This window comes from Macaca nemestrina, chromosome 8, assembly GCF_043159975.1.
Source record: "Macaca nemestrina isolate mMacNem1 chromosome 8, mMacNem.hap1, whole genome shotgun sequence".
NCBI classification, from domain to species: Eukaryota; Metazoa; Chordata; class Mammalia; order Primates; family Cercopithecidae; genus Macaca; species Macaca nemestrina.
This window is the reverse complement of record NC_092132.1, coordinates 52,464,013-52,476,952: the sequence shown is the minus strand read 5'-3', so window position 1 is coordinate 52,476,952 and position 12,940 is coordinate 52,464,013. Positions and strand designations below refer to the sequence as shown.

Below are 12,940 nucleotides of genomic sequence, written 5' to 3'. Positions count from 1 at the left end.
CAGAATTTCCTGCTTCAAGTCTTAAACAGGGATTATGAGTATTAACTAAAAGGAAAGTCGTCATTAAAAAATAAACATTAATATAAAAGAATTTTCAAATTATTTCTGGAGTTTTTGATAGCAAAGATGGTAGCACAGAAATTCACAATTTTTACTTGCATATACTATGCAGACAATCTGTAGTGTCAGCAGTTTAAACAAAATACTTTAAAAGCCATTTTAAGTTATAATTTCTAATTAGTAAATATCATCTGTGTTAAAAGTTCCTTTGCTTATATATTCACTAAGAATAAAACATGTTTAACTCTGGCATTAGTGCTGTCCCTGTAAAACACACACACACACACATATTTAAGTGCATACAAAGAGATCTACGAAAACATATATTAATATTGATAGATATAAAAACATATTTAATAAAAATAATAACTGTTTAAATACCTTATAGTTATCATTTACCATTCCTCATATTATACTATTTTAGGGATGGATACAGTCATTCATATGTTCTAAAAAGTTATCTATGCCAGACATTATTTCATATTTAAAGCAATCATTTTAACTATGACATGGTTTTTCATGGGAGCGTCCTTAGTTTAATTAAAAAAAAAAAAAAAGATTACTTTACTGCTCTTGGCTTTTTGCTGTTCAATTCCTTACCCTTGCCCAGAAACAAGACTATATCTTTGCCCTTTGTTGATATTGCTGCTCAAGCTCATTATCACGTGAATATCTGGTTATTGTTTTATAAATGTTCATTTTCTAGAAGCTCACTGTTTCTTTCTTTCTCAACAGTCGACTTTACACTAGCCACACTCATTATCATCATGTGGCAGTACTGCTCTTCCTCTGCCTTTGCTGCTTTAAAAATTAATGCACTGTTATTTTCTGAATACTGCATAAGCTGCTTATGAGTACATTATGCTATCAAGCAAGCACATGCAGAAAAGCTTCCTAAACTGTTATTCTTTCAATGAAAATACAGCTGGTTCTGCTTCAAAGGCACATCTTTTCACCTGCAAATGGACTTGCTCCTGCACTTATTCCTCAATTCATTGTCTTTTATTTGTGTCTAGAAATCTTTAATTGCCTTTAATTAGAAAAAAGTAAATTCAGTGCTTTAATCTTGCAAATACATTCAATCATAATTCTGTCTGGGATGAATACCAAGTTCTATTCACTGTCTGATCTCTATAACAAAGATATATAATTTATTGTCCATTTATGTAGACCACACCAATTAAGATACAATAGAAAAGCGGAGAGATAAGAGTCAAAATATTTGAAAAGAAAAATTTGCAATCTAAATTTAATTACTCAAATGAATTATTGGAAGATGAGTTATTTACAGCATGCCAAAAATACTGGCAAATAATATTTGGTAATCAGCAATGAAGACTTTTATATTTCCTTCAACATTTTTAGAAAAAAATCTCATCAAGTGTTTCAAATCCCTCCTCCCTTCGTCAAAAAGCAATACACTACTTGGAATCTTACTTTTCTTGTATTACCTAAATTACATATAAAAGTAATACAATTTGTTATATAAAGTAAATTTGCAACTGCCATATGAACACAATTTTTAGTTACTGTATTGCAAACTACAAATATCTAAAGAAGACTCATTACAAAACTGGAAGTCAATAGTCTTTTGTATGGAATCTTGTTAAAAAACTTTAGTAATTATGTCAGTAAACAAATGGCCTGCATTTTAATACCTTCAAGATGAATAAAATTACAAATGCTCACAGGAAAATAACTAAGTAAAACATTAACCAATCCAATTGATAAAATGAAAATAACTACAAAGCCAGAAATAATCCAGTAGATTACCATCAGCATAATGTACCTTTACATTTCATAAATCATGCAAAGGATGACAATTTTCTTAAAGAAAAAAGCAAGTATTATCTACAAAAGCAAACCAACGCAAAAAGTAAAACTTTTCTCAAAATCATTTGGAGATATCCAGAATATAGAGAGCAGGCTGGTAAATTCATCATTGAAAATAAAAATCTCGTGCAAAATTTTCATTTTAATTTCGTTATAGAAACAGTTCAAACCAATGATAATTTTTCAATGCTTGGACATAACAGCTTGTCATACATTACCATTACAGAAAACATATCATCATTTAACACCACATTAAGTACTAAGAAACAAGCACTAAGCTTAGAGCTGCTAAAGATAAACCAAGTTGCTCATAAAATATAAATTAATTTCCAAGAAAATTCATATTAAAAATGCTAACCAAGCAACAAGTTATACATGGAGGGGAATTATAGTTAAATAGAAGATGTTACAAATAATATCAATCTTGAGTTTGCAATTAGTACACAAAAAAAGTCCACAAACATTTAAGAAGTGGTTATATGCAAGGTACCCATGGGGATGTAGAGAAGTAAAAGAAAGACAAACAACAAAAAGAATAACAGGAATCTAAAATGCAAAATTAAGAGAAATTGAACAACATATTCCAGTAAATATTCAATTTAGTTAAACATACTGCTTACTATTTCAAGAAAAATAATAAAATACTTAAATTAATGTAAACAGTTTAGGTTAAACAAAGGGCATATAAAATTGTAATCAACTAAGAATTAGGACAGTTGCTTTATTGATTATTTAAATATTTATTAAGTACCTTCTCTGAACATCATTAGAGATGCCAAAAAAAATCAGATGGAGCTTCTGTCTTCAAGAATATTTAAATTCTAGTAAGTGTAATAAAAAAAATCATATGTGAAAGATAGGAGAAAGTAATCACATTTAGAAGTTTAAAAATCCTTATTGTCTAGGTTAAATAAGGATTTTAATATACTTTATTAAGTCAACTATGAAAACTTTAGACTCTCCTCTCCCTTTCCCAAAAAAGGGAAAGAAAAGAAAAAAAGGAATGGAAAATGTTGAAAATTTAAAGAGTGAAAAAGAAAACACAGTCAAAAAGTTTCAAGAAAAAAGGTTAGAGTGGAGATTAGCAAAGGAAAAATCACTACAAATGAAAAATATAAATAAAAAAGTGAAAATATATCAATATTTTTCATTCATATTAAATTATATAGAATGAAATTTGCTTGCTTGAAAACAAAGATTCTCCAGCTATATTTAAAAATCAATTATATCATTAATTTATAGATTAAAATTAAGGCGTAAGAAAAATACCAGAATACTTAACAAAATAAAGATATTTTACCAATATTAATATAAAACAAAAAGAACTCTAAACAGAAACTTCATAAGTGAAGTAGGCCAGACAAAGAAAGAAAATTACTGCATGATCTCTCTTATCTTTTCAATCTTAAAAAACAGATGTCAAATATCTAGAAAAAGAAAGTGGAATAGTGGTTACCAGAGTTTGAGGGAAGGGGAAAAGCAGAGATATAGGTCAAGGGTATAAAGTTGCAATTATGTAGGATGCATAAACTATAGATCTGATATATCACATGAAAACTACAGTTAATAATATTGTATTGTACACTGATAATTGCTGAGAGTAGATTTTAGGACTCACCACACACAGAAAAGGTACTATGTGAGATGATGCATATTTTAATTGGTTTGACTATAGTAATCATCTACTGTGTGTGTGTATGTGTATGTATGTGTATGTGTATGTGTGTGTATACAGCAAAAGGTCATGTTGTACACCTTAAATATGTGCTATAAAAATTCTTAATTGGCTATATGTATTCCAAATATTTTTTATTTGTTTGCATGTCTTTTGTTCTTCAGAAATATATTTTTCTTTATGGAGTATACTTTTTATGTCTTATTTATGAAATAGATATATACTATATTTTGATACCAATTATCTCTATTTTCTGACTTCGATTGTAACTTCTTTGTTTATCCTTTAGTTATTTAGAAGAGTTATTTTTATTTATTTATTTTGTATTTCCGAAGCAATGGTAGAGATGGAAAAAAAGTGCACTAAAGGAGAGGGTTGGGTGAAGAAGGGGAAGTTACCTTTTTGCTTCTAACTAATTTCTAATTTACTACATTTGATTAAAAAATGAGTTATAGGATATTGATTCTTTATAACTTGGATACTTTCTTTGTGACTTAGTATGCAGGTAGGTAATTTTTTAGAAATACTCCATGTATCCTTGAAAAGAAAATCCTGCACCTAGAGCCTAATTTAAAATAGGTAAGCTTCCTGTGATCTTCCTGTGCTAAGTGAGCTTTACAAGTCCACCATTCTACTAAGGTAGTATCTCTTTGAGGGTCCAAGTATATTTGGGAGTCTCAGTTCCATCTACAAATCCTTATTTCCAGTCTTCCTTCATCCTTCTTTCACATATGACCTCTGGAGAATTCTCTTTCTTTTTTTCTGAATTCAGGTTTCCATATAAAAGGACATTTGTTCTACCTTATTTAGCACATTTTACAGAATTTTGAAGTTATCAAATTATTGCCAATAAGAGTCAACAGAATTAAAAGTTATAATATATATACAAAGGAATGATTTAATGGACTATAAAATCAAAAATGCTAATTATATAAAAGCATTCAGCCTAAAGAATATTTATTTTTTGTTTTATTAAATTAAAATTATAAGAGCACTGAAAAATCATAAATACATGAAGTTCATATCTTTACTGGCAAGCAGGACTGCATTTAATTTTGCTTCCATAAAACTCTATAAAGTCCTTCTTCACTCATATATTTCTGTGTATCATATGTATTAGAGAAAATGTATTTTCTTAATATGCATAATTGTGTTTTTATCTTAATTCATAGGAGTGTATCAAAGATAATTCATTGCTTACCAATTTGTTTTCTGTACTGATCAACAGGAAGTTTTATAGTAGAAGCATCTTTTCTACCCATCTTTGATCTCCAAAATGCCTGCTGAAAAGAAAATAATTATAATGAAATTTTTTTGAAAAAGAGTATCTATAAAATTCTATAAAATTTATTTTATAAATAAATTTATTTTATAAAAAAATTCTTAAAAAGTTTATTCTATAAAATTCATTTTTAAAGCAATGGGTACAAATACCTTTGACTTATTTCCTTTAAATATTCATAAAGAAAATAAAATTCTTTTATATAAATCATCAACGATACAATTGCTGGCAATTAAATTTCTCAATCGTTTGTTTTTGGTAACATTCATCTTATCAAGTACTATCAGTGCTCAATTAAACCACATTGTTAGATAACATATCTGTAAATATGAAAATCATGTAGCATTTACTTAGATAGGTTGGGGATTTTGGCATGCTTTTGGCAACATGTTTATTTCCAAGTATATATATTTTGGATATATATACTTACTATGTTACATTAAAACTAAGGCTAAAGTTTGAATCTCAAGTATTTTGTATTTTATTTTTAAAAGCATGACATATACAACCAAAGTAAATGAATTTCAGTTCTAGTTCTGCCCCTCTTAATGTAAACAATAAAAACTACTATCATTTCTTAACATTTTCATGCTTATTACATTATATGCACTGTTCGATTTAATCTTCAACATGTTTTTATTGATATACAATAGTTGTACATATTTTGGGGGGATATACGTAATATTTTGATACCTGTATACAATGAGTAATTACCAATTCAGAAAAATTGGGATATCCATCACCTCATTTACATGTTCTTTGTGTTGGGAGCAAAACAAATCTTCTATTCTAGGTATTCAGAAATATATAATAAATTATTGTTAATCATAATTTTCATACTGTACTACTGAATACTAGAAATTATTCCTTCTATCTAACTGTATTTTTGTATCCCTTAACCAACTTCTCTACCCTTCTACCCACTTCCCATCCCTGCCTCTGGTAGCCACTATTCTACTGTCTACCTCCATGAGATCTACTTTTTCAGCTCTCACAAATGAGTGAGAACACCCAATATTTGTCTTTCTGTGCGTGGCTTATTTCTCCTAACATAATGACCTTCAGTTCCATCCATGTTGCTGCAAATGGCAGAGTTTCATTTTTATGGCTGAATAATATTCCATTGTGTATAGAGACCACATTTTTGCTATCCATTCATCTATTGATGGATGCCAAGGTTGCTTCCATATCTTGGTTATTGTGAATAATGCTGCAATAAACGTGAGAGTTCAGATATGTCTTCCACATACTGATTTCCTTTCTTTTGGATATATACTCAGGAGTAAGATACCTGGATCATATGGTAGTTTATTTTAGTTTATTGAGGAACCTCCATATTGTTTTCTATAATGGTGTACCAATTTACATCTTCACCCACAGTGTATGACCATTCCCTTTTTTCTTCACATCCCCACCAACACTTGTTATTTTTTGTCTTTCTGATAGTAGCCACGTAACTAGGATGAGATGATATCTCTCTGTGCTTTCAATTTGGATTTCCCTAATGATTAGTGATGTTGAGAATGTTTTTCATACACTTGTTGGCCATTTGTATCTTCTTTTGAGAAATGTCTATTCAGGTCTTTTGCCCATTTTTATTTGAATTGTGTTTTGCCATTGAGTTGTTTGAGCTTGTTATATATTTTGGGTATTAATCCTTTGTCCGATGAATATTTTACAAAAACTTTCTCACATTTTGCAAGCTGTCTCTTCACTTTATCGATTGTTTTCTTTGCTGTGAAGCTTTCTAGCTTGATGTAATCCTATGTGTCTACTTTTTATTTTGTTGTCTGGGCTTTTCAGATCTTACCCCCCAAATTTTTGCCAGACCAATGTCCTGAAGTATTTTCTCAATGTTTTTTTCTAGTTGTTTCATAGTTTTATGTCTTACATTTAAGTCTTTAATCCATCTGAGTTGATTTTTGTATATGATGAAAGTTAGAGAATCTACTTTCATTCTTCTGCATATAGATATCCAGTTTTCCCAGGATAATTTATTAAAGAGACAATCCTCCTTTCCCCCATTGTAACTTCTTCATACTCTTACAAAAAATGAGTAGACTCTAAGTGTGTTAATTTAGTTCTGGGTTGTCGGTTCTGTTCCATTGGTCTATGTGTCTGTTTTTAGGCCAGTACCCAATTGTTTCATTACTATAAATTTGTAGTATAATTTGAAATCAGATAGTGTGATGCTCTGGCTTTGTTCTTTTTGCTCAGAAATGCTTTAGCTATTGGAGATCTTCCACGGTTCCATGTGAATTTTAGGATTGTTCTTTAGGATTTTTGCAGAGAATGTCATTGGTATTTTGATAGAGATTGCATTAAATCGGTAGATCACTTTGGGTAGTAGAGAAATTTTTAAAATATTAATTTTATCATGAAGGAATGTTAAATTTCATTGAATACTTTTTCAGCATCTACTGAAATGATCATATGGTGTTTATTCTTAATTCTGTTGTTGTGATACATCATGTTTATTGATATGTGAATGTTGAACCATCCCTGCATCACTGGGGTGGTCTCACTTGATCATAATGCATTATCTTTTTAACATGTTGCTGAATTTGGTTTCTAGTATTTTGTTGAGATTTTTACATCTATGTCCATCAGGGATATTACCTTGTAGTATTCCCCTTTTTCAAATTGTATTCTTGTCTGGTTTGGTATCAGAGTAATGCCAGCCTTGTAAAATGAGTTTGGAAGTATTCCCTCCTCTTCAATTTTTTGGAATAGTTTCAGTAGAAACAACATTAGTTCTTCTTTAACTGTTTGGTAGAAGTCAGCAATGAATCTATCAGGTCCTGGGCTTTTCACTGATGGAAGATGTTTTATTAGTGCTTCAAACTCATGATTCATTATTGGTCTGTTCAACTATTCTGTCCTGTCATGTTTTATTTTGGTAGGTTTTATATGCCAAGGAATGTATTCTTTTCTTCTAGATTTTGCAATTTGTTGGTATATAGTTGTTCATAGTAGTCGCTAATGATCTTTTGCATTTCTGTGGTATCAGTTGTAATGTTTCTTTTTGTTTCCCATTTTATTTGAGTTTTCTCCTTTTCTTCCTCGGGCAAGCAAGGTTTGTTAATTCTACTCATCTTTTCAAAAAAACAACTTTTTGTTTTGTTGGGGTTTTTTTTTTGTATTTTTGTCAGAATTAAAATTTATTTCTGCTCTGTAAGTTTTATGATTTTTATTGAATTTAAATATTGCAGCAGAGAGTACAACCTGATCACTCATATCCTCCTTTTCTTCCTAGCACAGACTATACTTCCTAGCCTCAATTATAATATGTCATTATTTATAGAATATGAATGTTACAGTCATAAGTATTCTTCAAACTGGTGCCTGGAAGTTGTTCCTCATTCCTTCTAGTACGGCATTACAAGATGAAGATGAAGTCAGACAAGAACTGGTCATGTCACAAGCAAAAATAGAGAGAATAGAAAGTCCAGTAATTTGGGGCTAAAAATGTTGGAAAAGCCACATTCTTCTGAGAACCAACAGGAAAAAAAAAATGAAAATAGGCTTTGAAGAACAAAGACCCATTAAAACATATCAGCTTATAAAAAAGAAAAGAGAGAGAGAGAGACAAATAGCAGATTAGGGGTTTTTACTGTCTCACCTGAGCCTATTATTTCAGACTACTTCAAAGTAGACACTATTGAGTAGCAAAAGAGAAGCCTAGGAGTTCTGAAGCACAGAAAGTGGACATGAAAATTAGGTCTAGGAAAGAAATTGCACAGTGTTTACTGGCACATGCAATTGAGTAGAAATGGTAAGAAGGTTACTAAAATGTGAGGGAACTATATTTACAAAGAAACCAGAAACATAATCTAAAAATGACTTTGAATGAAAGCCAACTTTGAGGCCTCTACATTTAAACCAGTATACGGCAGTACTCAAGGAAGGCAAACTCTATAGAGTTTGTAACATCTACTTCACACATGACTAGAAAGGAAGAACCATCCAGAGGGAAGAGCCATGAAGAATTGACAAAAAGACCATAAGCTGAAACTTCTACTTCAGTACAATGGATCTTCTCAGTGGTCTCGTGAGCAGCAGGTTTCATCATCACAATGGACCAATGACTCCTGTGGCTGTTTTCCATTCTTCCCTTTATAAATGGGGATGATTATTGCAGGTATAAAGCAGTTATCCACTGCTTGATCATTATTTCTTAGGGGTTCTGTGATGCTGGGGAGGAGTAGGAAAATGTCACAGGCAAATTGAGAGAGAGGGCCTATGTGTTAGCTTGAGATCCTTGGCTTGGAGCTAGATGCAATAAATGCTAGATGTTTAGGTTCTCTCTATTGAGGAGACAGAAAAAAATAAATGTGCATAGCTATTTCCATGCCAGAAAGATAAATTATTACAAAAACTGTTGGCTACTCACTAAAATACATGTTCTTTTTTTCCCTCTGGGTACACTTGACTAATGTCCCGGCCTCCTTTGATGTTAGTTGTGGGCACATCACTTATTTTCAGCCAACAGAATGTGAGTAAGTTAATGTTTGCTGCTTCTAGAACTGACTTATAAAAACTTTCCTTGCATACTCATTTATCTGGATGAAATGGAGATGACCTCCAGGGTAACTCTGAACACGATGTGACGATGATGACAGCCTGGATCATGAATGACTGCATGGAGGAGAGCTATCCAACTAACTTGTTTTTCTCTTTCATACTGCTGTGATAACAAAAAATAAATGGGCAGCATTTGCAGTACTATACATTTTTTTGCATCTATTTGTTACAATAGTTGTCATCACTGAAACTAAAACAAACAAGTATAGATGTTTCCATATAAACTGATGCAATTATCAAACTGTAATTTTTCTAAAGAGTTTATCAAGGTTCTAAAACACTAAATGCATTTGAAATCTGTTCAGACAAAATTGTATTGTTTATCTATATATATTGTCACACAGACAGTTAACAATGATCCCACCCAATACAGTGAGAGGCATCTCCAATGTAATAATTTTTATTCATATGTAATAAAATTATAAGTTCAGCTAAAAACTTATTTTTCTAATCATAATAATCTTCATATTTATGGTATTATTGCAATATCTAGGAATATTCAAATTGTGACAAAGTCAAATAAGTTAAATTTTCATCTCTAATAAACCATGTAGTTATTACATCTAAGAAACCATTTTAAAATTCTAGCAATAAAAACAAGACGGCACCTAATTCTGTAGTCTTAGTTCTTATCATTCAAACCATTAAAAATAATTCTGTGAAGACAAGCACCATAAAAATTGTCAATAGATATATTATAATTTATTCATATAGCAATCATATTTGCATAGTATTTTGCATTTATTAATTATAAATAGGAATCAAGTTATTTTAGTCTTAATTTTGTGTGGGTAGGGAAGATACCACTCCATTTTAGGAAAGAAGTTGGATTAAATGAGTAAACACTCAATATATTATTCCCTTTTCAATTGAGTTTTGTTCTTTGCCTTTACACACTATGCTTAATTATTTTTTTTAAGCAAATCACTAAGGCTATCTACCAAAATGGTTACTCATTGTGCTTCCTCCGATTCCTTTCTGGTCATTTAAACCAACATCCCAGCAGAGATAACACTTCAGAGGTCAATACTTTATTCATTCACTACCAACAGTAAGTAAAAAAGTAAGAGGTTTATCAAAAATATATTTTCACCAAAGTAGCTGAATTTTACTTATATGTTAATATATGCTACATTAAAAATTATACCAGGGAAAAATCTAAAGAATCTAAATTTTTAGAGGGGTCTATGCTCTATGAACAGACATTTTATATGTATAATAATCACTGAACATAAAAGCCTTCAAAAGAATTTCAACCAAGATACGTTAGAGAAAAACTGGTTTAAAATTTTTATTCTTAGTTATTTTTAGTGGTTTGGTAATATTTAATCAAAATTTAAACTTTCTAATTGTCTTTGAAATTATTATATTCTGTTCAGTAAGTAAAATGACGTTTTACCAAATGATAAAACAAAACATGCTCATAGAACATATTCTTACACAAATTATTTACATTTTATTAGTTGCAAGAAACATACACAAAAAAAGAAAGCATTTTGCCTTACTAATAAACACACTGAGGCTATTTTAAATGACCTGGAGAGACACCTATTCATCTGTATGGTGCAAACTGTCAATGACTCAGACATGTAGAACCTTTAAAATGTTCTGACTTTTCTTTGTTCTTCAAAGCCTTGCGGTAATCATCATTCATTTCTATTGCTTTGATGGTTAGATAGCAAACTCCCAAGAAATCCAGGGAGACATTAACACATACAGCCGCAATTTCTAATAAGACAGCTATTTGCATACAAGATCAGCCACAATTTAAAATGTGTTGTGATAGATGTGGAAAGGGAATAACAGATTTATATTAGCATGTACAATACCAAGATTGTTTTCACAATTTAATTCCTTGGAGATTATGTCTCATCACCTTCTTTTGTAAAGAACACTGCATTCCCTGAGGAACTAACTTGCTCTGAGACCCAGCTAAACTAAAATATGGATTAATAAGATAATATTTATTATTTATGAATTTTGCTGTAGGAATTATTTCAGATGAAATCATCACAGAAGTTTCCGACATTCTTGAGACTTGATAACACATATTTAAAGAAGAAAAATGCTAATTTTATTTAATACCTAAATTGGATATTAAAATAATTCAGTTAATTTTTATCTAATTAAACTTTACACTCATTAGGACTTTTAAGATTACACATAGCATTTTTGTTTTTAGTATGCTTTCTTAACCTGAATTTTCCAGAGCAATTTTGCCAACAGTATTTTTAAGCATTAATACGTGACCTTTAAAAACAAAGGTAGTATTATATTCAATCACCTTCCGACCAAGTTATTTTATTGCTCATTTATACCTTTTTTATGAAATCCAGAGAGAACAAGTAAAGAAATAAGAAATCTGAAACCTTCACATATGTCTCTGATTCCAGAAAAAGCATTAAATCCAGACTGTGACATTTAAATACATATCAAAACACAGGTTATTAAAAAAAAAGTTCAACTCATGACCACAGAAAAAATAATTATCTTAGTTTTTAAGGCTAAAAGAAATACATTTACCTAAGAAAACTCTTCGTTAAACATGAAGCTGTAGTGAGACAGAAGAGGTATTTGGTTATGGCTGGATCAAAGTTGAGAACCAATCATGAAAATACAACCCCATGCTAGATGCTGAAGATATAACAAACACAGAATATATTTGTCCCTGATCTTATTGCACATTAACCGTTTCCAGAGTATTACAAATTTAAAGTTGTTCCTTCACTTAACATACTTAAGTCATTGAAATGATGACACATTTCCTAAAGCAAAAATCCTTAGTATAAAGAACCATTAATGATCTGAATTTGTCATTTGTTCCTTTCTTATGTTCCAGTGCACTATGAAATTCAGCTTTTAGTTCCATGACTTTGACAAGCTCATTCACGTTTCCAGGAATTTACTATGTTCTGCAATTTGCTTTAAATGTCCTTTCAATACATCCCCACTTGTGGAACCTATATATTTTCATATTGCACACAAGAGTCATCTCTGAGTAATCATTCAGATCTTGCCTAAGAGGCATCATTCATGATTCAGATCTTCAAAGACAGTTCTCCACACTTAAGGAAATGAAAAAAAAAAAAAGATCATTTGAAAGACTATCAAGTGTGAAGTGGACAAGGTATACACAATTATAACATTAAAATGCAATTTTATAAGTAATATTAATCATTTTAATATTATCAGTCATATTAATTATTTCAATTAATTTTATGTATTACTCATATTAATAGTATTATATTATCATTGAGACAAGTTATTACAATGAGGAACAAATTCTTACTGTATAAAACTGGAGTTAAACAGTTGTTATTCTAAAGTTTTCAGAGATAGAAGTGCCCAGTTCACCTACACTTTGACAAACTAATTTCCTTTACAGCTGCAGGTAAAGTATCTAAAAACTGAAATATGTGAAAAGATGATTGCTAAAATCCTGATCACTTGCCAACATTGATATGAAAATTTATACGAAAACTAAGTACAGGACACTTATCTGTGTA

At 30.4% G+C, this 12,940-nt stretch overlaps 1 protein-coding gene across 8 annotated transcripts in view; it reads right to left on the bottom strand.

Moving 5' to 3' along the window:
* LOC105497260 (triple QxxK/R motif containing) overlaps positions 1-12,940 on the bottom strand; it is a 69,846-nt gene that overhangs the window by 20,991 nt on the left and 35,915 nt on the right. For 5 of the 8 annotated variants that reach the window (XM_011768254.2, XM_011768257.2, XM_011768256.2 and 2 more), the window contains one exon: positions 4,770-4,851. In XM_011768254.2, coding sequence (XP_011766556.1) covers positions 4,770-4,830 — 61 coding nt within the window. In that variant the 5' untranslated portion in view covers positions 4,831-4,851. Of the gene's footprint in view, positions 1-4,769; positions 4,852-9,243; positions 9,263-12,940 lie in introns of those variants that run through there. The other 3 variants (XM_011768255.2, XM_011768258.2, XM_071068012.1) reach the window with 2 other exon arrangements.